This window comes from Acartia tonsa, chromosome 10, assembly GCF_053477335.1.
Source record: "Acartia tonsa isolate MP-2025a chromosome 10, ASM5347733v1, whole genome shotgun sequence".
Classification (NCBI taxonomy): Eukaryota; Metazoa; Arthropoda; class Copepoda; order Calanoida; family Acartiidae; genus Acartia; species Acartia tonsa.
Window position 1 is genome coordinate 8818538 of NC_137269.1, and position 22210 is coordinate 8840747.

Sequence of the window (22210 nt, forward strand, 5' to 3'; positions counted from 1 at the left end):
CGGCTTAGACTTCTAGCTGGTTTTAAAATGATTTCTTTACCTGGGGCTTTCAGGTGACTTACACACGGCTGCCATGCTTAATATGGTCAAGTAATGTTTTTTTCTCTTTGGGCTGAATATAACAGACAAATAAACTATAGAGTAGCATGCTTCAAACAAAAAAAAGGTGAAATCTCATCAAAAACAATTTATTTATATCTTTTATTTGAACAATATTTCTATAATTTTCTAAATAATTATTTCGATACATAATTATTTTATTTTTTTTCATACAAATTCTAGCTAAACAACAGTTTACAGTTTTATGGTCGAAAATATAAACTACTATCTTTAATAGATTAATATTTTTTACTATTATATTTGCTAAAAAAGGCTGCATTTTATAATTTGTTGCGAAAAGGAACATATTTTTCTCTTTTTATATATTAAAATAAATAAAATTAGTTTAGATATTTAAGATGTTTTTGATGAAATAAAAATAAATCTATATTTTCAACCTTAAAACTGCTATAGGGCCGCAGAAATTTAACAAAAAAAGCATACCTTTAAATAATAATATGATAAAAAAAATCGTATGCATCTTTTGTACATATAAACTGCTCTTTTTGGTATATTAATCAAAACATCACAAACATTCGTAATTATTACAAATAACTATTTTTCTGACTTGAATTTATGTTTTTGGATGATTAATTACATTTTTGATAATATTTAAAATCATCATTATTTGCATATATAGAAAATATGATGATTTACTATTTTCGTTGCGTTTATGTATTTGGAAAAAAAAATTAAAATCAAATGGTGTAACAAAAAATGTTAGTACATGATTAATGCCCAAAACATTTTAATTTAAATAAGGTAAGGTTATTATATAGAATTTTTCTTGAATTGATATTAATGAATTTTATACATAAAAAAATTATTTCTTTTTCTAAGTAACATATTATAATTAAGAGTGTGTTGTAATTATTGTAGAGATAGTCAAGATATGAAAAAATAAAAATGTAAATTGCTTTCTATATATAAAGAGACAAAATTAATATTTATGTTTCATTATGAACATTATAAAATTAACTTTAATTTGTTATAATTTTATACCATTAAAAGCTTTAACGATAAAAAATGTCTGAAAAACCATTTCTAAATTTTCTTGTATGTTCCTCAGATGTTTTAATATCTTGAGTTTTGGGATCTTTACAATGTAATCACTCCTCCCATTTAATTTTAAGTTGCTTTAATTTTAGTCAACTTGACTTCAACAAAACAAGTTACTTTTCTCACTTTTATAACCCAAAAACTTCGAAACAACCCTTTCTAGTTTATTTTCATATTTTTTTTAAAGGGGGAGGTAGGTTGTGCTAAAATTCCGTAAAAGTATGAGTTTTAAGGCTAAAAAAAGTAGTAGAACGATAGAATTATTTTTAAAAAAAAGTTTTTGTCTATAGTTCTTTTCAATAAGTAATATACATATTTAGTAAATATTATCGTTCTACTACTGTTTTTAAGCCTTAAAACTCACACCTTTACGGAATTTTAGCACAACCTACATCCCCTTTTTTTATTAATAAAAGTTGATATTTATATATGATTCCTAGTTTATACCCTTTGTTTCAGAAAAAATATAATACATAGATGGGTCAATTGTAGGATAATTTAAACTTGCCACCATTGAAAGTTTTGTTATCTGAGAATTTTACAATTTTACACATTTTCACGGGGGAGAGCATTAAAAATATTTTATAAGAATGCAATATATTGAACTATATGAGTGTCATGTGTGACGTCATAAAAATACATCTACAAAGGAGGGATGAGAGGAGAAGTAGGCCAGGAAACCCCTAAAAAAGAAATGGATTTTTATGACGTCACACTTGACTCTTTGAGCTTTCTCATATGAGTCTGGGGGAAAAATGTGTGAGAAATCTATCCCTGCCCCCCCCCCGTGCTAGAGAATGATTGATTAAAGGTTTGTGAGAGTGCCAACTACTTGTCTCTGTGCTCTCAATAATATATCAATGTCCTTTCAACTCAATAGAGGTTGCAAAGAGTTGGGTTTCCGGGGTTGTACTCTTTGTACCTTTTGTACTATTTAATAATGTGAAAAAACTCTTCCATAATCCTATCCTTATAATAAAGTAAGAGGATGTCTGTCTGTCTGTGTGTTTGTACCGTAGGATCTTGCTAACCGCTGAACCGATCGGGTTCTCCTTAACAGGGTAGCTTCTCATAGGTCCTGGAAAGGTTTATAACTTTTTGGGGGAAAAAACATTTTAAGTGCCACTAAAGGCCTCTTGGGGCGTCGCCGCTAGTAAACCTATAAACTAGTAATTGAACTCAAAAGTAAAATAACATGGAACTAAATTTTAACCAAACTTACTGATAATAATTTTGCTTTGTTCTTATTACCTTAATAAATGATCCTATAGCCTACTTTTATTCTCATTAACCAAAACATTTGCAAAAATGAAAGATTATTCAAAGTGTACAAAACCTAAAATTGGATAAAGCCTATCTCAATACTACATCAATGGGTTTAGCAAAGTAGTATTCAATGGATGGTTAACCATCAGCTTCTACTATTTTCATATTATATTATCTCTTTAGATACTAGATTTTAAAAAAATCTAATGTTTTTTTTTCAAAAGAGAAGGTGTACCATTTGTACAAATCTGATGATTTAACCCCAAAAAATTAAAATTGTAAAAGAATTATAGAATTATTTCCTATGCTCTTGATTACAAAAAGTACTAAAACCATATCTGCATATGAAATTAAGCCTAATATTTACTTGCTCATAAAAGGACATTTCTGTTATGCGAAAGCGACCATTTAAAAGAAAAGGGATAGATCAATGAAATATTATTAATATTTTCCCCTATAATCTATATAAATTGTTATTTTTTCCGCTTAAAAAAACACTTAAAGTGAAAAAGTCATTAATAAAAAATAAAAAAAAAAAATTTGAAAGTTGAAGTATTTTTTTTCCTTATTATACCTATCAATGTATCCTTGGAATAAGGGGTTGTAATTGCCAAACTATTTTTATGTCATGAAGACTAATTTATGCTAGGATTAGTCTTCTGAAGAAAAAATATTTTTATGTATAAAATTCTATATTTTCAAATTCGTGTATATTTTTTCTCGAAAAAAACGCAATACAGCTAAAGTTTTGATTATAACCCTATGTATATTGCATAAAAACACATTTTAAAAATGTTGTATAAATAAACTGCCTATCTTACAGGACTAGATTTAACAATTTTTATTTATTCATATAATTAAATATTTTACTTGTGATATGGAATAATCAATTTTGTACCATAAAATAAATTAATTATAGGTTAACTTTTCTGACTATTTTTTGTGATGATTTGGTACACAGCTTTCCTATATTTTTATATAATAATATAATAATAAATACATTTTACCCATATTATAGTTTCAAATAGTATAAAATCAAACATTTAATTAAATATTTCTCCTAATACAATGCATGTCTATTTGGTTTAGCCATTTTAACTGCAACGCCTTTGGCCATTCCGCCGGCGGGTTGGGGCGATGAATCAAATTGTCGTGGCGGTGATATAGGCTCTGCTAGAAGCGGTGTAGAGTACAGGTTGCTTTGGTCCAGCGACCGATGCTGTTGAGCCGCCGCCAGGGTGGCGGCCGAATGCGGATGCGGGTGGTGGGAATAGTGCAGGTGGTCCATGGAGCGTTGCAACTCCATTGACCGCTGGTGCAGTAAGCTCTGGTTCGTGAGGGATGACAGGATTGGCGTGTCTGTCGTAGTTCCCGCCCCCACCACCCCAGTACCCCGCAAACCACCACCGGCAACGGACGTATTGTATGACGAGTATGGGACGTGGGCGGAATATTCGATGAGCAGGCTGTTGTGCCCATGACTGTTGTCGCTGACACCATCACCACCAAGGTGGGGATGTCGTAGAGGGTCAACATCACCAGCAACTGGGTAATCCAGGCGTCCACCTCCATTTACACCATGTGCTGACATTGTTGAAAACCTGCCTGGGTAATTAAATCCTGCAGGACCTCCAGGACCTACCCCACCCATTGTTATTGTTCCCCCGCCACGATTAGAAGTATAAGTTGATGCTATACTAGCGCCAGGAGCTGAATGAATACCACATGAAGCTGGGGATGCCGCTGAATGCCGCGAAGATCCTTTACTGGAACGGCTACTGCCAAATGCATAGAGACCACTGCCGTTACCGATTGGATTGCTTTGTTGACTTCGTGGCCGACCAAGGGCAGCACTTGCTAACCCTGCCACGTTGGGGTTATTGGATAAGCTCTCTGTAGTTGTTTGATGATGGCCTAATGCAACATTATTTCTCTCCATGGATGGGGAGCCTGGACTCCGTGACCTGGCCCGATCTGACATTTGTTGCTGACTTGTCAGGCTCGATTCTCCGCGGCCGTTGACATTTTCATAAAATGTTGGCAGCTCTGAGGCATGACTTTTGCTAGGATCACCCCCATTGCGTTTTTTTCTTTGGCGTGTACTTGACTGTGCACTGCTAGTGCCTCCCTCACCCCTTGAGGTTCCCCCCACTCCACTGCCTGCCTTGCTAGAACCGGTTTCTGAACCGTTCTTGCTGTTGGACCCACCATTGGCAGTATTCAAACGATTGGTCAAAGTCTTATGTTTACTCTCGGAGTCAGTATTAAGATCCTGATTGGAGCTTGTATTTGAGGCCCAGTCAGAGCCACTAGAAGAAGAACTGCGTGAAGTTTTGGCTCCATACGAAAACCCATTGATAGGATGGTTTAACTTTGTGGTGCTGCCAGTCAACGTGTTGAGGCCGTTAACATGAACATGTACACCTGGCCGCAGCGGCCACTTATGCACTGGCGGCTGACCATTGTGATCTACATTACTATTAGCAGTATTATCACCACTTGTCCCGTTATTAAGGTCACTAATGCCGTTACCGCCATTATTGTTGACCATGCCTCCGACGGACCCACCTCCTACTTTCCGGTCCTCAACCAAGTCGGCCATATTGGCACACTTTTTCTTCTCGCCCGACTGCTTTTTCCGGCACATGAAAACAATAATAATAACAAGGGTAGCTGCCACAAGGACAGCAGATATCACAGCCACAATCACTATTATATTAGCGTCTGAAATGTTTTTAAGTGCAGCAATGCCGCGTATATCAATCTCGCAAGGCATCCCTTGACCGACAGAATTGTTGGCAAAGCATTGGTACATGCCGAGGGCTTCTGGCATCAGGAGGATGTTCAGGTCACTGCGGCCATCTGGACGCGTCTCCTGTTTGATGGTCTGGTTACCCCCGCCGGGTCCACGGGTCCAGGTAAACGTGACCCGCTGAGGGTTGGAGCGAGCTATGCAGGTCAAGATAAGTTCATCGTCATATTTCTCCTAAAAAATCAAATATTATTAGTTATTTTTTGGTTAGAATATTGGAGACAAATTAGTTTTGAAAATAGTATCAACTCTCCTGTTAAATTTTTTTTCATAAACCTCTTTTTATTGGAACAATTAAAATCACACAAACTAAAAATGATTTAAATAAATTAAAACTTTTTATGCATATCCTTATTCTAAACTTTACTGCACTAATATTAATTTGCACTGAACTATCAAAATCAATGAATATTAGTATAAGTTGAAATTAATATATGTTATTTTAGGCAATTTTCCTTTTTATCAAACAAAGACAATTAAGGTTAGCAGAAAATCAGCCACGTGACGTCATAAAAATGAGGGAGATGAGAGGAGAAGTGGAAAAGAAAACTCCTAAGAAAGAGATGGACAATCCCTCATTTTTCTGACGTCACCAGGCTTATTTTTTAGACCCTTTTCTGAAGTTTTTTTTAAAGGGTTGAACTATATTGGGTGATTTATGCCCCCTGCCCCCTTTGAAAAACTTTACCCTTATCTTATTGATTCCTATCTAGCTAACAAAAGGGATAAAATTTAACATAGTTTTAAAGATTTGGGGGTGGGATTATTCCCCCCCCCCCTCTTGACCATATGAAAATAACATAAAATTCACATTTTAGGTTTACCTATGATACAGTAAAGCCCCGCAGGGTTAGTGCTTATGAAAATTACATGTTGGAAATATGGAGGAGTGATAGACCAATAGCAGAATAATTAATCTGTTTCATTTTCAAAATTTGATTGTAATATCTCCCTCCTCCTTTTAAATCCCCCCACCCTTAAAAAAATAAATACACTACCTGCTGAATTTCACAGTCCGGTTTAAACATAACATTGATTCTTGTAGAAATTCTTGCGGTTCCATGGCGGTTCGTTGCCTCGCACACATACTCCCCACCCCTGTTTATACATGTTCTTGTTCATTTTCATATTTTCATAAACAAAAATCTTAAAAATTTCCCTTTGTCTAAAATAGACCTTACAAAAGGGAAGTGACAAAGTATCTAAAAAATCAGCCATGTGACGTAATAAAAATGAGGGAGAATTGAGGAGAAGTGGGAAAGAAAACACCCCAAAAAAGGGATGGATAATCCCTCATTGTTATGACGTCATAAGGCTTATTTTTAAAACATTTTTATATTTTTTCTTTAGGGGATTTGTTTGCTAAAAACATACAACAAGGAAATACAAAAACTCAATGAAAATAAACAAAATCATCCCTGTCTCGTGTTATAGGATTGTTGAAGTAGAGAACATTATGAGTTTGGATCACTTCATCCCGAAACTTCCATACAAAATTGGCCTCAGGATAGGCCTCGGCCCCACACACCAGCCGTTCAGGAGATTCACCCTCTGTCACGTTGATTATGGTCTGAAATTATAAATATATCTCTATAATACAAAGTAGAACGATGTCTGTCTGTCTGTTTGTACCGAAGGATCTCGCTAGCCACTGAACCGATAGGGTTCTCCTTAATAAGGTAGCTTCTCATAGGTCCCGGGAAGGTTTATAACTATTTTGGGGGAGAGTACCACCACCCCTAAGAGAAATCACCCCTAGAAAAAAATTACCTTCCCACCCTCCAAAAAAATACAATTAGGGGGAGGGGAGGAAGGCACTTTTTTTTTCCTTTTTAAAAAAATTCAATTTAACTCCCCCCTCCTCAAGCGCTCTAGAGGCCTCTAGGGGCGACGCCGCTAGTTATAAATATTTCAGTCACGATTACATATTACTAAATTCAAGATTAAATTGGATATCAATAAAAATATATGCATAGATTATATTATAATTTGTTTATATTTTAATCAAATGCGTGCAGAATAGTGGTGAATACACCAATATGGGATCAAAATATAGTTATCCAAAATGAACCAAATTTTTATTAAAAATCTCCTCACCTTTGAAATATACATTTTATCCGGTGGGTATTCAACCCTAAAATGTGTGTCACTAGAAACGCCAGGTCCAACAATCGTATCAGTACTCCTAAATTATAAAAAAATTGCCAAAATTAATATGTTTAGAACCTTTCAAGTATAGAACTCTAATTAATCTAAAAAATGAAGAAAAAAAATTGTGTTCCCAGTAAAAAGTTACACTTTTTTTAAAGAGAGACACATTTTTTCACATTTTTCACAAATAACATTTATCACTCTGTTGAAAATTGGCTTTTTATTGGTCATTTGTATTGTATGGCGTCAATTTTTTTATAAGCACTGTAAGCTGTTTTCCGTTTGTTCAACAATAATTTTTCTGATGTATGTTGTTATCCTTGTTTTTAACCTTTTAATGTAGTTTTTAAAAGTAAAATCTGAGTGTTAATACGAGAGATGAGACCATGGGCTTTTTATTACATTAGTCCCCAAAAATTTATAATAACGTTTTTTTTTATTCGTTGGTTTGACATCTTTGGGGGCTTTTGATTGGTTGATTTATTTAGTTGAGTGTTCAAACACTGCAACCATTAATTTTAAACTTCAGTATTGGTAATTTTGTGTACATCAATTTATCTGCAATTGTCTTATTCCTTTAGATCCCTGATGTTAATACCTGCAAGAATAGTTTGCGTTGTCCGTTTCTCTGTCCAGCTTTCCCTGGAGCAGGTTGTCCAGGTTCCAGGTCAGGATGGATTCAACAGATTCAAAATCATTGGTAGAGAAATTTGGCGGCACCTTAAGTAGAATATATCGTTAAGTATAACAAGAATTAAGAAGTTTTACAAAGTGTCTCAAAAGAACCGCCGTAAGACGTCATAAAAATGAGGGATGAGATGAGAAGTGGTAAAGGAAACCCCCTAAAAAAATAGATGGATAATCCTTCATTTTTATGACATCACTTGGCTGATTTTTGAGAGACTTTGTCCCACTGCGATATTTTGAAATCTTATAGTTGCTTATTTATAGACACTTAGACATTAACAAAGTATTTGATATTTCTATAAATTTCACGATGTTAAATTATAATGATAAATTAATATTTTATCTTTTTAGTTTTTATGTTAATCATAATGAAATTGACCTAATTTTGTTAAAAAAAAAATACAATTCTATTTTTTCTTTATTTTACCTGTCTGGCCGTAATTGAATAAAGTTCGTTAGATGCTTCAATTGGAACTCCATCCTAATAAAACAACAAATTAAATTATAGAACAAAAAATAAATTTCTTTTTTAAAAACTTGTTATTATTAAGAATGATAAAAAATCTAATTTTGTACATGAATAAAAATGGGTTTAAGTGACACTGAAATGCAGAAACAAATCCGAACAGAGGAATTTTCATTCTGACAAAAAATGTCGGATCATGGAAAGAAAACGAAGTAGCGGATTTCGTCGTATTTTCACGATAGCTTTTGATAGGTTAATTTAGATTATGTAAATGTTAATGATTGCCCCGCAGGGTTAGAAAACAGGCCCCTCATGGGTCAAAAATAAGAGAAAGGCTACTGTGAAAATACGACGAAACCCGCTACTTTGTTTTCTTTTCATGATCCAAACTGTCTTATATTTTGATAGAATTAAAAATATAGTTACTTTTTTTATCAAGACATGAATTAAATTTCTTAGACAATTTTCTCTTAATAAAATCAATCTATATTATGAAAGAATAAATTTGAAAATTATAATTTTCTAAAAATCTTTTAAATAAATATCTAGCAATATTACTTACGTAAATGATCTCTTTCAAAAGAATAAATTAGTTTTCATTTTATTAAGTACATTAATGAAATATTTATAAAATTAGGAAATAATTTTTAAATTTTTTTGATAAGTACCTTCAGTGTCTAAACCTTTCTACCAATCAAATTGTTTATCATAATTGAGGTTGAACATTAACTTAAAGTCTATTGTCTTATCCCTTCAAGTCCCTGAATTAATCTGACTTACCTTTAGCCAATTGATATGACAGAGAGGTGAACACTCTACTCGACAGGATAAGTTAACTCTGTTGGAATCAATGGTATAGCCTAAAAAAAATAAGGTTTCAGATGAAACAAATTTTAAATGCCTAATTAACAGAGCTCGGCAGCTGCGATTAAGCCTTATATTTAAACCGTTTCCCTTAGGCTTACTGGCGGCTGACGCGCGGGTTTCAAATTTACATTGATACATTAGAGTAAAACACTAGAGTGGGAAAGGGTTAAATAACTGTATCTCCCTATCGCACTGTCCTTTTGCCCACTTTTTGAAAATCAACCAATGGTGTAGTGTGTATTAACACAGCCAAGTAGTAAGAAATAATTTGGTAGCAGACAAATAAGGTCATAAGGAAGGGAGGTAGTTATCTGTATATACATCTATTGAAACAATCTAGAAACAAAGTAGTTTAGAGAAAAGATATTTGTTTTTTGTTTAATGTACCTTTTGTATTTAACACTTATTTTTATCAAAATAGTTATATAATACGAATCTATCTGTTCTTCTTCCTATAAAGATGAATAATCATATCAAGTTTTTACTAATATTTACACCATTTTCTTTAGATACGTAACAAATAACATACGTAGCCTTATTTAAGGGTATATGCAAATTAAGTTACTTGAAAATTTATCTTTTATTTATAGTAATAAACTGAATAATTTTTTATAACGGCTAAGAATTACTTTAATTTTCGGTTGTCTATTTAAAATTTAAATTAATTTTAATATTAAACCTTGATCAATGATACATATTATTAAATTGTTTAAACATTAAAAATATGGTTCCTACTGCTGCTCTGTCTGGTGCGCGACATAAATAGTAAGAGTAGGTGGAATGCCTTGGTCCATAAACAAGCGCAACTCATTACCATGCACAGTTGGGACTTCTCAGGCAAAGGTCGTGCAATCAAAGGGTTGGTTGTCTGATGGATGTTATATAACCTAATATCCTTAGGTGTTAGAGTATCGCATTCCATTACCCGTTGATGATGCTTTAGATTCTATAGATAATCACTTAACTCGAATGAGAATCCCGCCCTTACGAGGTAATAGAAATGGTAAATTGTTTGTGTTATAACCAAAAGTTAAGGTAGAAAGTTAAGTTTGTTCAGAAGTTTCTTTACTCTCTCTCGCCTCGTAAAGACAGGAATAAAGTGATCTGGTTTTAGGTTTTTAAAGCAAAAAAAGGAAAAAAATATTTCTAAAAATTAGCTGTACTTTAGTACAGAAAACGTTTCAATACGTCCAAAAGATAATTTTCATGAATGCCATTGACATTTCAGCTATAACAGCCAAGCTAAGGAAATAAAATGGAATGGGCCATATAAGCCAATTAATAATGTTTGCCTATATATTTATACCTACTTGGGTTTGTCAATGTGACTAAAGAGAGTAAGAGAGAGAATAGATTATAAATTAACCGTCGTAAAACGAACACACAGACATACAAAGTAGCTGCGTTTCTTAAAAAGGGAGAATTCTTAATCTAAATTCTTTGAAATTGAAGCAGCCTTATAAAAAAGACCTCATACAATACATATGACCAATGATAGGTCAGTATACATTATACCATTGGTCAATTACAATGTATACTGGCCTATCATTGGCTATTTGTATTGTATAACGTCATTTTTTTTAGGCATTATAAGATTCTTCTTTGATAGTTTTATTTTAACTAACTATTCCTAATTCCCTGACTGCGCGTCAAAGTTTTGATTATGATTTATATATTTCTTCACGTCTTGTATCTTAACACTTTAATATTTAACAAGTATAATCATATCCATTCGAAGCATTGCACAACAATAAACAACAGTTTAGTTGATAAAGATGGTCAGGATGCAAGATTGATAACTTTTTAGCCAAGAGATGTTTCATTATATTTTAAAGTAGGTGAATAATTTCATAGACCATATTTGCTTTTGATTTTAAGCAATCTTTGTTTTAAGAAACCCAGTAGGACTCCCAAAATCATAACTTAACTTAAACTAAAATAGTTAAAGAACTTTTAGTATGGGGAGTGAAAGCAATTGCAAAGAAACATTGGTTGACATAATTTTATGTCTTAAATTTTTTTTCTGAACAAAACATTTTCTGTGTATCTTTGTGTATTATTAAAGGAGAGAGAGGGATGTATTTTCCTATAAGATAATGTTGAAATACGAAATTTCTTTGATAATCTACTTATTTTGAAAAGGTTTCTTTGCAAAAGCTATGGGTTTATAGTCTTATTTTTGATTAGCCCTTTTTTGAAAAGGCAAAACAACTGTATGACTAAGTCTAAATTTCAACAATTCTCCTGTGAACAAAATGATAAAAAAGTTAATAGAAACTCATAAGGTTTAGATTTTACTATACTCTAGAATATATTTGGTTCTATCCGTGCCATTTTTTTTTTGCTGACGCCACTAAAACTTTAATCATTCTGTCACCTTCAAGTTTTACAAAAAAAAAGACTCAGAGACTTCAAAATAAGTTCAATATAATAGAAATTCTTTTTAAAGGCGAAGCTTGTCTATAATTAGGGACTGTACGTCCGTTCATAACGGATAACTCTTATGGTTAATTTAGACATGTTAGAATTGTCTTGTCGACTAAGAACTTGGCTTGGTGATTCCTATAGTTGTTAGGTACGATTAAAAAGCTTAGTAACTCAATGCCAGAATGTGCGTATTTCCATTTAAAACATGTTGATTTTAAACTATTTTTAAACCAAACAATGATATGATATAATTATCATACTGACCTTTTCTGTTATAATCTTTGGAATCCTGATTCCTAGGACAATAAAGTACAGTATTATAAGCGAATCATCTCTATAATAAAGTCCTGAAAATGTTATGTGCCCTTAAATAATATTCTGGATTTAAGCAGTTTCACAACAAATTTACTTACAAATTTGGTTTAGACTTATCCAAATTCATATTCTGTCATGACACTCTACAAGTGTTTATGTTCGTTTGTCCTATCGTTTTAGAGCTTCGCTTTTAATGATGTTTCATCACTATAAATTGTATTTTTATGTTCTTTAAAAAATGATCAATTCATACTATTTACAATTTCATATTAATGGAAATGATTTTCAAAATATTTGTGAAAATCATTCTTTTATCAAAAATATTTAAAACTTTCAATCTTTAACTATTCTTTTTGATAAATCTTAAATAAATTTAATTCTTTGAATTAATTTGTTTTTAAAAAATGACACATAAAAGAATACGCAACTTATTAATAAGCTACAAAGTTAAAGGGGTTGGTTGTATCTTTGGTGTTAGATTATAGTAAAACACTAGAGGGAGAAAGGGTTAAATAACTGTATCTCCCCATCGCAACCACCTTGTGCAACCTTTCTATTGGGTCAATGAAAATCAACCAATTGTGCCGCTTATATTAACACAGCTAAGTAGTAGAAAACAATTTAGAAGCAGACGAAAAAGGAATGGAGGTAGTTGTCTGGTTATACATCTATACTATAGATCTGTTAGTGTTAGATTACCTAATAGTAATTATAATATTGTTCAGTTATTCTAAAAATATATCTACGTTAGATGACAATATTGGCAATTTAGATTGGAGGGGTAGTTTATCGTTTGTATGCTTATTACTTTAAGTTAGGTTGAGTAAGGTTCTATTGGTACCCGGGTGGATAGGCTCACCAACCCCTTCCTATTTTATTTTTTTTAAGTGAAAGAGGTTTTCGCGCTCCACATGCACTCTGAGGGAAAGTACCAAAAATGAACATTTTATTTTAAACCTTCCATTTTATTGGTTAGATTTTATGCCTGATTTAAACTTATATTGGAATCTATAAACAAAATTTAAAACAAGGATGACAACATCCACAAAAGCGAAGCTCTGAAACGGTAGGACAGGCGAACATTAATTCTTGTAGAGTGTGAGAACTGAATATGCAAAATATAAATATAAAAGTTTTGCCAAAATTATACGTATATTTGTCGCAAAACTTCTCAAATACAGAATACTGTTTAAGAACATACTTACACTTTAGGACTTGATTGTAGAGATGCCTCTAAAAATATTGTACCTTGTTGTAATAGGAATCAGTAGTGCAAAAAATCAGATCAATCGGAATAGTATATCATATCAAAATTTGTTTTTTAAAAAGTTAAAAAACAACATGTTTTAAATGGACGTACGGACATTATGGTAAAGATTATAGAGTTACTACGCTTTCCAAGTCGTACCTAACTACTACAGAAATCATCATGCAAAGTTTAAAATCGATAGGACAGTTCTAACATGCCTAAATTAACGAAAAAAGCTATCCGTAACGGACGGACGTACAGACAGACCGACCCTAATTATAGAAAAGCTTCGCTTTTAAACAGATTGCAGCAGAATTACAAATTTCCAATGATTTGCTTCAATAAATATAATTGGAAAAATACTTGCTGTAATTTCTCATTGGCCAAGCCATTATTTTATTTTTATATTTAGATAATAAAAAGTGGTTGGTTTAATTTCTTGTGTAAGCTGTATTTGTCCTTATGTACCTGTATACGGTTTCAAGCTTTCTATAAATGCAGGCGGGGCCTGAACCTCCAGAGATTGGGAATCTATCCCTCCTTCCCCAACTTCATTGATTGCCTAAACAAAAAAAATATATTATTAAATTATTTACATACAAGTTTCCCAAATAGAAACTTTTACCAAATACATTCATACTATTAAGGCTACAAAAATCACAGTAAGGGCAACCTAAAAGTTGTCTGTTGGAAGTATAGTTACAGAGTACCATTAGTGATTTCTTTAAATGATGACCCTTTCCTTGAACCTTGACCCTTGGTCTTGGGATGACAATTGAACGGTTAGACAAATATAGTTATCAAGTGTTTTATTTAAGTCAAAAGAACACAAAATTTCTCTACATTAAATTATTACCAAAACGTAAAATCAGTCTTTGGATAGGACTTTCTATTTTATTTAGATTCTTTTTGTAACGGATTGGATTTACACCTCCCCACAAACTTCGAGGCAACGTCTCTTAAGGGGCGTTTCGTCGTATTTTCAGAGTAGCTTTTGATAGGTTATGTTATGTTAGGTTAAGTTGGGTTAGGTGATTGTAACGCAGGAATAGGGCCCTCGCCGAAGCTAGAAATAGGGGAAAATCTACTGTGAGAATACGACGAAACGCCCCTTAAGAGGCTTTGCTACGAAAGGGACTATACCCCAAACTTGTCTTATTAAGCAATTAAGAAAATGATTGATATAAATCTGTAATTTACAGTGTACATTAATATACTTCCAACTAACAAATGATCTCCTTCTTTTTTAACAAAAAGACAAACTTTTTACTCTCTCCCAAGACGCAAACTTAAAACATAATTTCTATATTTAAGTCGTTTTATACCCACTTTTCTCTTAAAAAACTTTGTATTAAGGTGTATATATGTTGTTCTGGTAAGATATGGTTAAACAAAGATGACAACATCCATAAAAGCGAAGCTCTGAAATAGTAGGACACACGAATATTAACACTTGTGGAGTGTCAGAACTGAATAATTAGAATACAAAAGTCGTAACTAAATTTTAATTTAATGTGTTGCAAAACTTTTTAAATACAGAATACTGTGTAAGGACTTACTTACATTTATAGGACTTGATTATAGAGATGCTTCGCTTATGATAATATACCTTGTTGTAAAAGGAATCAGTACTCAAAAAATCAGATCAATCTGATTATTATATCACATAAAAATTTGTTGTTAAAAAGTTAAAAATCAACATGTTTACAATGGACGTACGGACATTCTGATAACGATTATAGAGTTGCTACACTTTTTAAATCGTACCCAACTACTACAGGAATCACAATGCAATGTTTGAAATCAATAGGACAATTCTAACATGCCTTAATTAACTAAAAAAGCCAACCGTTACGGACGGACGGACAGACCCTAATTTTAGAAAAGCTTTGCTTTTAAAAAGAGGTTAAATAAAGGATCATAATAGCATGAAAAGATATTTTGTTAAAGTTTGAAGATTACTTTGTAAATAAAAATAGTCAAGGGACATGTGAGCCAAGGTTTCTGGAGTATTTTAAAACCAGTATTAGTACATACTGATTTTAGGATAAGAGTTTTACAGAGTTTACTGTGATACAGTCAAGTTTGACAACTTTAGGATTCTTTTATTGAGAGAAAATAAAAGGTTTTATACATAGGATTCGTACACTTTGATTTCTATGCCTAACATTTGAAGTTTTTTCTTCAAAAAACGCTTTTTATGTCGAAGAAAAGAGTTGGTTTTAAACATGAATTTAAGTTACATTCTGAAAAAGTAACATGCTTTTTTTTTTGCTCTAAGCTAAAGCTCTTTAAAAGGAATAAACCAATAGGTTTGTGATTTTTCAAGGTAGCTATATCTTTATCTAAAAAGATTGTATTAGATAGTTTTTCTTCAAAACCTCAAAATTAAAAGCCCTAAAAGGTTTAGGGATATGGTAAAAAGCTATTTTTGTCTGTAGCGAAGGATATCGCTAACCGCTGAACCGTTATGGTTCTCCTTTACAATGAAGCTTCCTATATGTCCTGAGATGGTTTTAGGCTATTTTAATTTTATAAATTGGTATTGTTTAAGTCTATTGTTTACCCTTCCATATCCCTTCGATAGGCGCCTTTATGCTAGGGGCTCTGCCGCTGGTATGCAATATGGAATATCGCTTTTTTCTTTAACGATCACAATAACAGATTTTTACTGCACATCAAGAATCATTTTTGACTCACGGAATAGTACGCAAAACAAAATGTACACATTTTTTCTCCAACTATTGTTGACTTAATGAGAATAGACCACATCTCCATTATTTCTTGTTACAAACTTTGCTACCATTCATTTCAGGGATCTTAAGGGATAAGACAATGGATGATAAATTGATAAGAAACGCAGCACTCTTCTATCTAAAGGCGCGTACAAAGGGTTTTCACCAGGGGGTGTAATTTTTCATGACATAAAAAAGATATATCAGTTATCCTCAATTTTTAAACTAACAATACCTGACCTAACTTTTTTTTTAAATCAGCCATGTGAAGTTATACAAATGAGGGATTATCCATCTCTTTTTTACTTTCCCTCTTCTCCTCTCATCTCCTTCATTTTTTATGACATCACATGGCTGATTTTTGTAAAGTTGCATACCTGACAAGAAATTTCCGATTCTGTCTCCAGGGTGACCGGATCAATTAGCCAGGAGGCGGATCTGACCCCGCGTAGCTCGTGTCCGCCGCGTCGCCATATGAACTGTGTCGCGGCCGGTCGTCCTGCTTCCGCAACGCTGCACGTCAACGTTAACTTGTCACCTAAAAGATGAATAAATAAGAGAAAAACTATTAAATAAGAGAAAAATGTCACGTGTGACGTCATAAAAATACATCTTTTTTGGGGGGTTTCTTTTTCCATTTCTCCTCTCATCCTATTTAAAGACGTATTTATTTGACGTCAAACTTGACATTTTAGGCTTACTCGATAAAAAAAAGTGTTAAATAAGATATATATCAAAGTAAAAAATTAATTTAGTTTTACTTACACAAGATTTTCAATTCCTAAAAAAAGTGATACACGTAGCGAGCTAAAATAAAAATCTCCACCATCCCCAACTTTACCCGATCCTCTCCCCTTTTACTGGATAAAGTGGCCAATAAATGACAGGGGAAATAGCAAGCTAAATTGTGAACAATTTTTGTCCTTGTCATAATATCCAAGTATATTTTACATCCGTTGCAAAAAAGGTTTACTATCAAACCAATTATTTTATCCCCTTTCATCAAAAATGGGTTTGGTTACAAGTTTAAGATTTTAAAGTTATATTTTTACTTTTTTGCCCTTAATACAATGTATGTATGTAATTTTATTTGTAAGTGTGTATGTGTGGTGTGAGTAAAATGTATTTTCAATTTCATTCGAAACCGATTAATATCCGGTGGATTAGAACCGGTTCACATCCGCACGAAAGAATTTTTTCTAGCATCGTTTTATATATTTAGTGTTCCTACGAATAAAAAAATGTACAATCATAAGATTAAAGCCAGTTTTTTTAGCCCATGCCTTCGGCATCTCGGGGCTAAAAAACTGGTTTTAATCTTTTATTTGTATATTTTATATCCGCGGAAAGCTGTTTATAATACGATGCAAGAAATAACTATTTTCAATTTCCTTTATTGTGTTATTTTCTTTGTCGTAGTATTAGAAATATATTCTAGAGTAGTAAAACTACGTCTAACATTGAAATTATTGAAACTGGACAAAGTGTCTCAAAAATCAGCCATGTGACGTCATAAAAATGAGGCATTAGAGAAGAGAAGTGGGAAGGTTAATGCCCAAAAAAGAGATGGATAATTCCTCATTTTATGACGTCACATGGCTGATTTTTGAGACACTTTGTCCAGTTACAAATTTTTTAATTCAATTTAATTAAAAAAGGTTATTCTGATTTTTAAAAAATAACTCATTTATGTCGTTTTTATTTATGTTATAGACCTATACAACATAAAACTACGCACTGTAATGGTGTGATAGACGAACATTAACTCTTGTAGAGTGTCAGAACTAGAAAATATTGTGACATTGTACCTTATTGTAATAGGAATCAGTACACCAAAAACCAGATCCATCGGATGATTATATCACATTTGTTGTTGAAAAATTAAAAATCTACATGTTTAAAATAGACGTACGGACATTCTGGTAACAATTATAGAGTAAAGATTATTAGACGGACGTCCGGACCGACCCTAATTCAAGAAAAGCTTAGCTTTAATAAATATTCTTATTGCTCTATTTATTTTCTTGTATTAGAGTAGTGTGAGGTAATGTTATACTAGAAACAATTTTATATACAAGTGTAAAGGGTCAAATAGTAATTTTTTTCTTGAAATAAATAAATTTTACAATTGAGAAATCTCTGCGAATTAACGATTCTACACTATAACTTATAATTTTCTCAGCTGTTATTTAACTTCTAAACGTTTTTTTTATAATTATCTTTCAAACTGCTGTATTTGCGTACGCTCATTTACAAATATGCGACAAATGCGTCAAAATTTAAATATTGCATACCATATTTCTTATAAATATGGTAAAATTATAGATTTTATTTTATTTTTTGTCTTACTAAATAAATTTATAAGTATAGATAGATAATCCAGATAACTACCTGGGTTCATTGGTGACCTTTTTCGCCTGCTAGCAAATTGCCTTCTGATATTTTGTAGCGACCCAATTAAAAGTCGACATAAGGCCCACGGAGCGGGGAAATATTATTATTTATCTGATTCTCCTTCTATTATTTTACTTTTATGCTCTATATTTTGAGAACAAACTAAGGCTAGTCTCAAATTTAGAGTAAAACACTTGAGAGAGAAAGGGGGATAAATAACTGTATCTCCCCATCGAAATCACCTTGTGCAACCTTTCTATTGGGTCATTGAAAATCAACCAATGGTGTCGATTATAATAACACAACCAAGTAGCAGAAAATAATTTAGAAGCAGACGAAGAGGGCCGTTAAAAAAGGAAGGGAGGTAGTTGTCTGTATATACATTCATACTATAGATCTGTTGTCACAAAAAGGAAATTGTAGGAATCATGTACATTGTACAACCATATTATCAGTAAGAAGCTGTAGCAGGCTTTTCTTTAATTTTGGTAATAGGCAATACAGTATACAACAGACAATTCAGAATAATATTGTGCCAAAACAAATTCTGACAGAAGTAATAGATAATAATATACAAACTGAAAAAAATCATAATGTAGATATTCTGTTGTTATAAAAAATACAAGAATATGATAAATAATAGAAAAACACGAAAAGTTATAAGTTTATTGTAGCCTGACCGTCAGACCGACGGTTAAAGTGTGTTAAATACTAATGCTATTTGGTAAGGAGTATCTTCATAAAAAATCTGTAGTCTAGTTTAGATAACAGCCGAGAAAATGTTGTTTTTCCTTTAGAGAAATACGGACAGACAGAGAAAGTGAATTGTAAAGTAGTTTTGCTACAAAAAACTCAACTCAAACTCCTAACCTATCCTATAGTCAAATCAAAAGATAATTTTTGCACATAAAATATTGTTTTACCCCATTGTACTGTTGACGATAATATTTTGCTTAATGCTGATTCTCTAGGATGAAAAAGGTCAGCTGAATTCGAGTTGCCGATTGTGTTCATAGTTTCCTCATCCTATCTCAATATTTACTTCTAGCTTTTAAAAAGCTTCAAACTTACAAATTAAAATTTTGAATGTATAAATCGTTTATACATTATGTTGCTTTTTCCTTTGACAAGAGTAGCTAAAAATAGGTTTTGCAATATTTGGGTTATCTGCTGTACAACTTCGGAAATTAGGGAAGAAATAGGCAATAAATTTTCAGTTGATCCGATAATGTTTTGCTTAATGCTGATTCTCTAGGATGAAAAAGGACAATTTGAATGTTTCTTCCAAAAAGCATAATTTGTTATCCTTTCAAAAAAAAAACTAAACGGGTATAGTCCCTTTCATGATAACACCTCTTAAGGGGTGTTTCGTCGTAATTTTACAGTAGCTTTTGACACGCTATTATAGGTAAGGTCAGGTGATTGTCCCGCAGGGTTAAGCAATTGTCCCCGCTGGGTTAGAGCCCCTCCGCAGGGGATAGAAATAGGAGAAAATCTAAATGTGTCGAAATGCCCCATAAGAGGCGTTGTCAAGAAAGGGACTATATCCAATTAACTATAAGCGTTCTTAGCCGGTAATGCCCTTTATAATATATATATATTTATGGTATCAAAATATGTCGATATTATAGCAGTTATGAACACTATTAAAGCCAAGTCTAATTTAATGATTGTCGTTTGTATATCAGCCTTATCTACTTTTAAAAGTCATATAGTCTAAGTCGACATAAGTCATATATCATTGCAATTGCACGTCGTCATTAAGTCAATGTTTTTGACTGGGATAGCATTAATAACAAATAAAATCCCGGAAGCCTACAAAAAAATGACGTTATACTGGCCTTCCATTGGTCATTCAAAATGTATACTGGCCTGCTAAAAAAAAATTTTTTCTGTGTATTGGCCTATCATTTGTCTTTTTTATTTACGATAAATTTGCTAAATATTCTTTTTTGCTGTAATGCAGAAGCATGGATAATTTCATCTCTTTTTATTGCTAGAGTTGTTAAGACAAAAATATAAATATAAAGGTAAGAGGAAGGGAAATAAAAGAAGGTTATTTTTTAGAAGCAAAGCTACTCTAAAAGTGTTTTTATTGATTTTGTGAAAATATCAAAATCTTATGTTACAAATATTAGAGAAAAACACTAAAGGGAGAAGAGTTAAATAACTATCTCCCCATCGTTGTGACTCTCAATTAGGTCATTGAAAATCAACCAATAGTGTCGATCATATTAACACAGCTACGTGACAGAACACAATTTGGTACAGACGAAAAAGATGATCAAAAAAGGGAAGGAGATATACATCTCTTGCTTTATTTTATTCTTAGGATCTTTCTTTTCTTTTTTTTCTCTCCCCCTCTCTCTCTCTCTCTCTCTCTCTCTCTCTCTCTCTCTCTCTCTTCTCTCTCTCTCTCTCACACTCTCTCACTCTCTCTCTCTCTCTCTCTCCCACTTTCTTACTCTCTAGAGAGAGCGAAGGTAAGAGAAAAGTGACAAAATTAAAAGGATAAAAGCTTAAAATAATTTTTTACAACTCTAAAATGTAAATTTTTTCTCTTAATGAAAAGAAAAGTAATTAATTTTAAGCAAGGACAATCTTTTTAAAAAAATAAAAACTTATTTTACTGAATTATGTTAAAATTATGATTTATTTCAAGGGGAACTTGATGGAAGGGGGCGACTCTTAACTTTCATATTTAGGTTTTAAAAAGTAAAATATTTTTTGGAATAATTTTTATAGGAGCGATTCATCTTGTAAGCGTAGAGATAGTTATAAAACTTTACTATAAAAAGCCCTAATCTAAAGGAGAAACATATAAGTTCAACGTTTAGCGAGATCCAGTTAACATTATATAGATAGATGTTAATTAATATACAGACATACCGCGCGACTAATAAAACTATGGAGCAGCTCCGCTTCTAAATAATTTACCTTTGATGACTGTTTCTTTGTCCCGCACTATTCTGGCCTTTCCTGCAAAATAGAAAATATAAATTAATTCATTAATTTAGAACCGAGATGACGAGGAAACAAATTCTTAATATTAAATTGTAGAATAAAAAGAGACTTAATAATTGTTTAAAATGCCTTTATTTATGAATAAAAAAATTAAGTAAGTTAGTAATTTTAAAAAAATTACATTTTGTGCTAAAAAATATCAATTTCTGTTATATTGGCCCCGAGGGAATAAAAGTGCAGGGCCAATAAACATGGATAAAATTTTGATTTTCTATTATCGTTGGAAAGTTGTCTATAATACGAAACGATACACAATTTGTCAGTAAAGCTTAAAACCAGTTCTAATCCAGTGGATTTAAATCGGATTCGAAACCATTAATAAATAAATATATGTTGTAGTTTATTTGTAACATCATTTCAGGGCCTGGCAGTCGCGCCTCAGCCTCAAATTAAAACCTACCTGTGTGCCATTTCGAAAATTATGGATTGTCTGTTTCGGAACAGGTTAAGACATCCAGCTAAATTTCAAAGTAAAAAAATGAAGATTTCAATGAGGCTTACACGCGGCTGCCGAGTCCTGATAATTTTCCAGCATTAATTATGGATTACAACCAAATTTCTAACACAAATTTGGGAATCTACATTTATTTGCAATGTTTGTACAGCTACTGAAATAACTTAAAACCACATGACCAGAATATATATTTCTTAAAATGCAC

The 22210-nt window shown here is 32.3% G+C and overlaps 1 protein-coding gene across 1 annotated transcript in view; it reads right to left on the reverse strand.

Moving 5' to 3' along the window:
* Nucleotides 1–3408: 3408 nt before the first annotated feature.
* The window catches only part of LOC145330336 (nephrin-like), an 82604-nt gene continuing 63802 nt past the window's right edge, over nt 3409–22210 (reverse strand). Inside the window, exons 17-26 of the mRNA XM_080174969.1 lie at nt 21465–21506; nt 16511–16671; nt 13867–13960; nt 9321–9400; nt 8502–8555; nt 7986–8107; nt 7334–7421; nt 6637–6806; nt 6235–6334; nt 3409–5410 (exon numbers count right to left, since the gene is read on the reverse strand). Of these exons, the coding sequence (XP_080031095.1) occupies nt 3485–5410; nt 6235–6334; nt 6637–6806; nt 7334–7421; nt 7986–8107; nt 8502–8555; nt 9321–9400; nt 13867–13960; nt 16511–16671; nt 21465–21506 (2837 nt within the window). The 3' untranslated portion in view covers nt 3409–3484. The remainder of the gene's footprint in view (nt 5411–6234; nt 6335–6636; nt 6807–7333; nt 7422–7985; nt 8108–8501; nt 8556–9320; nt 9401–13866; nt 13961–16510; nt 16672–21464; nt 21507–22210) is intronic.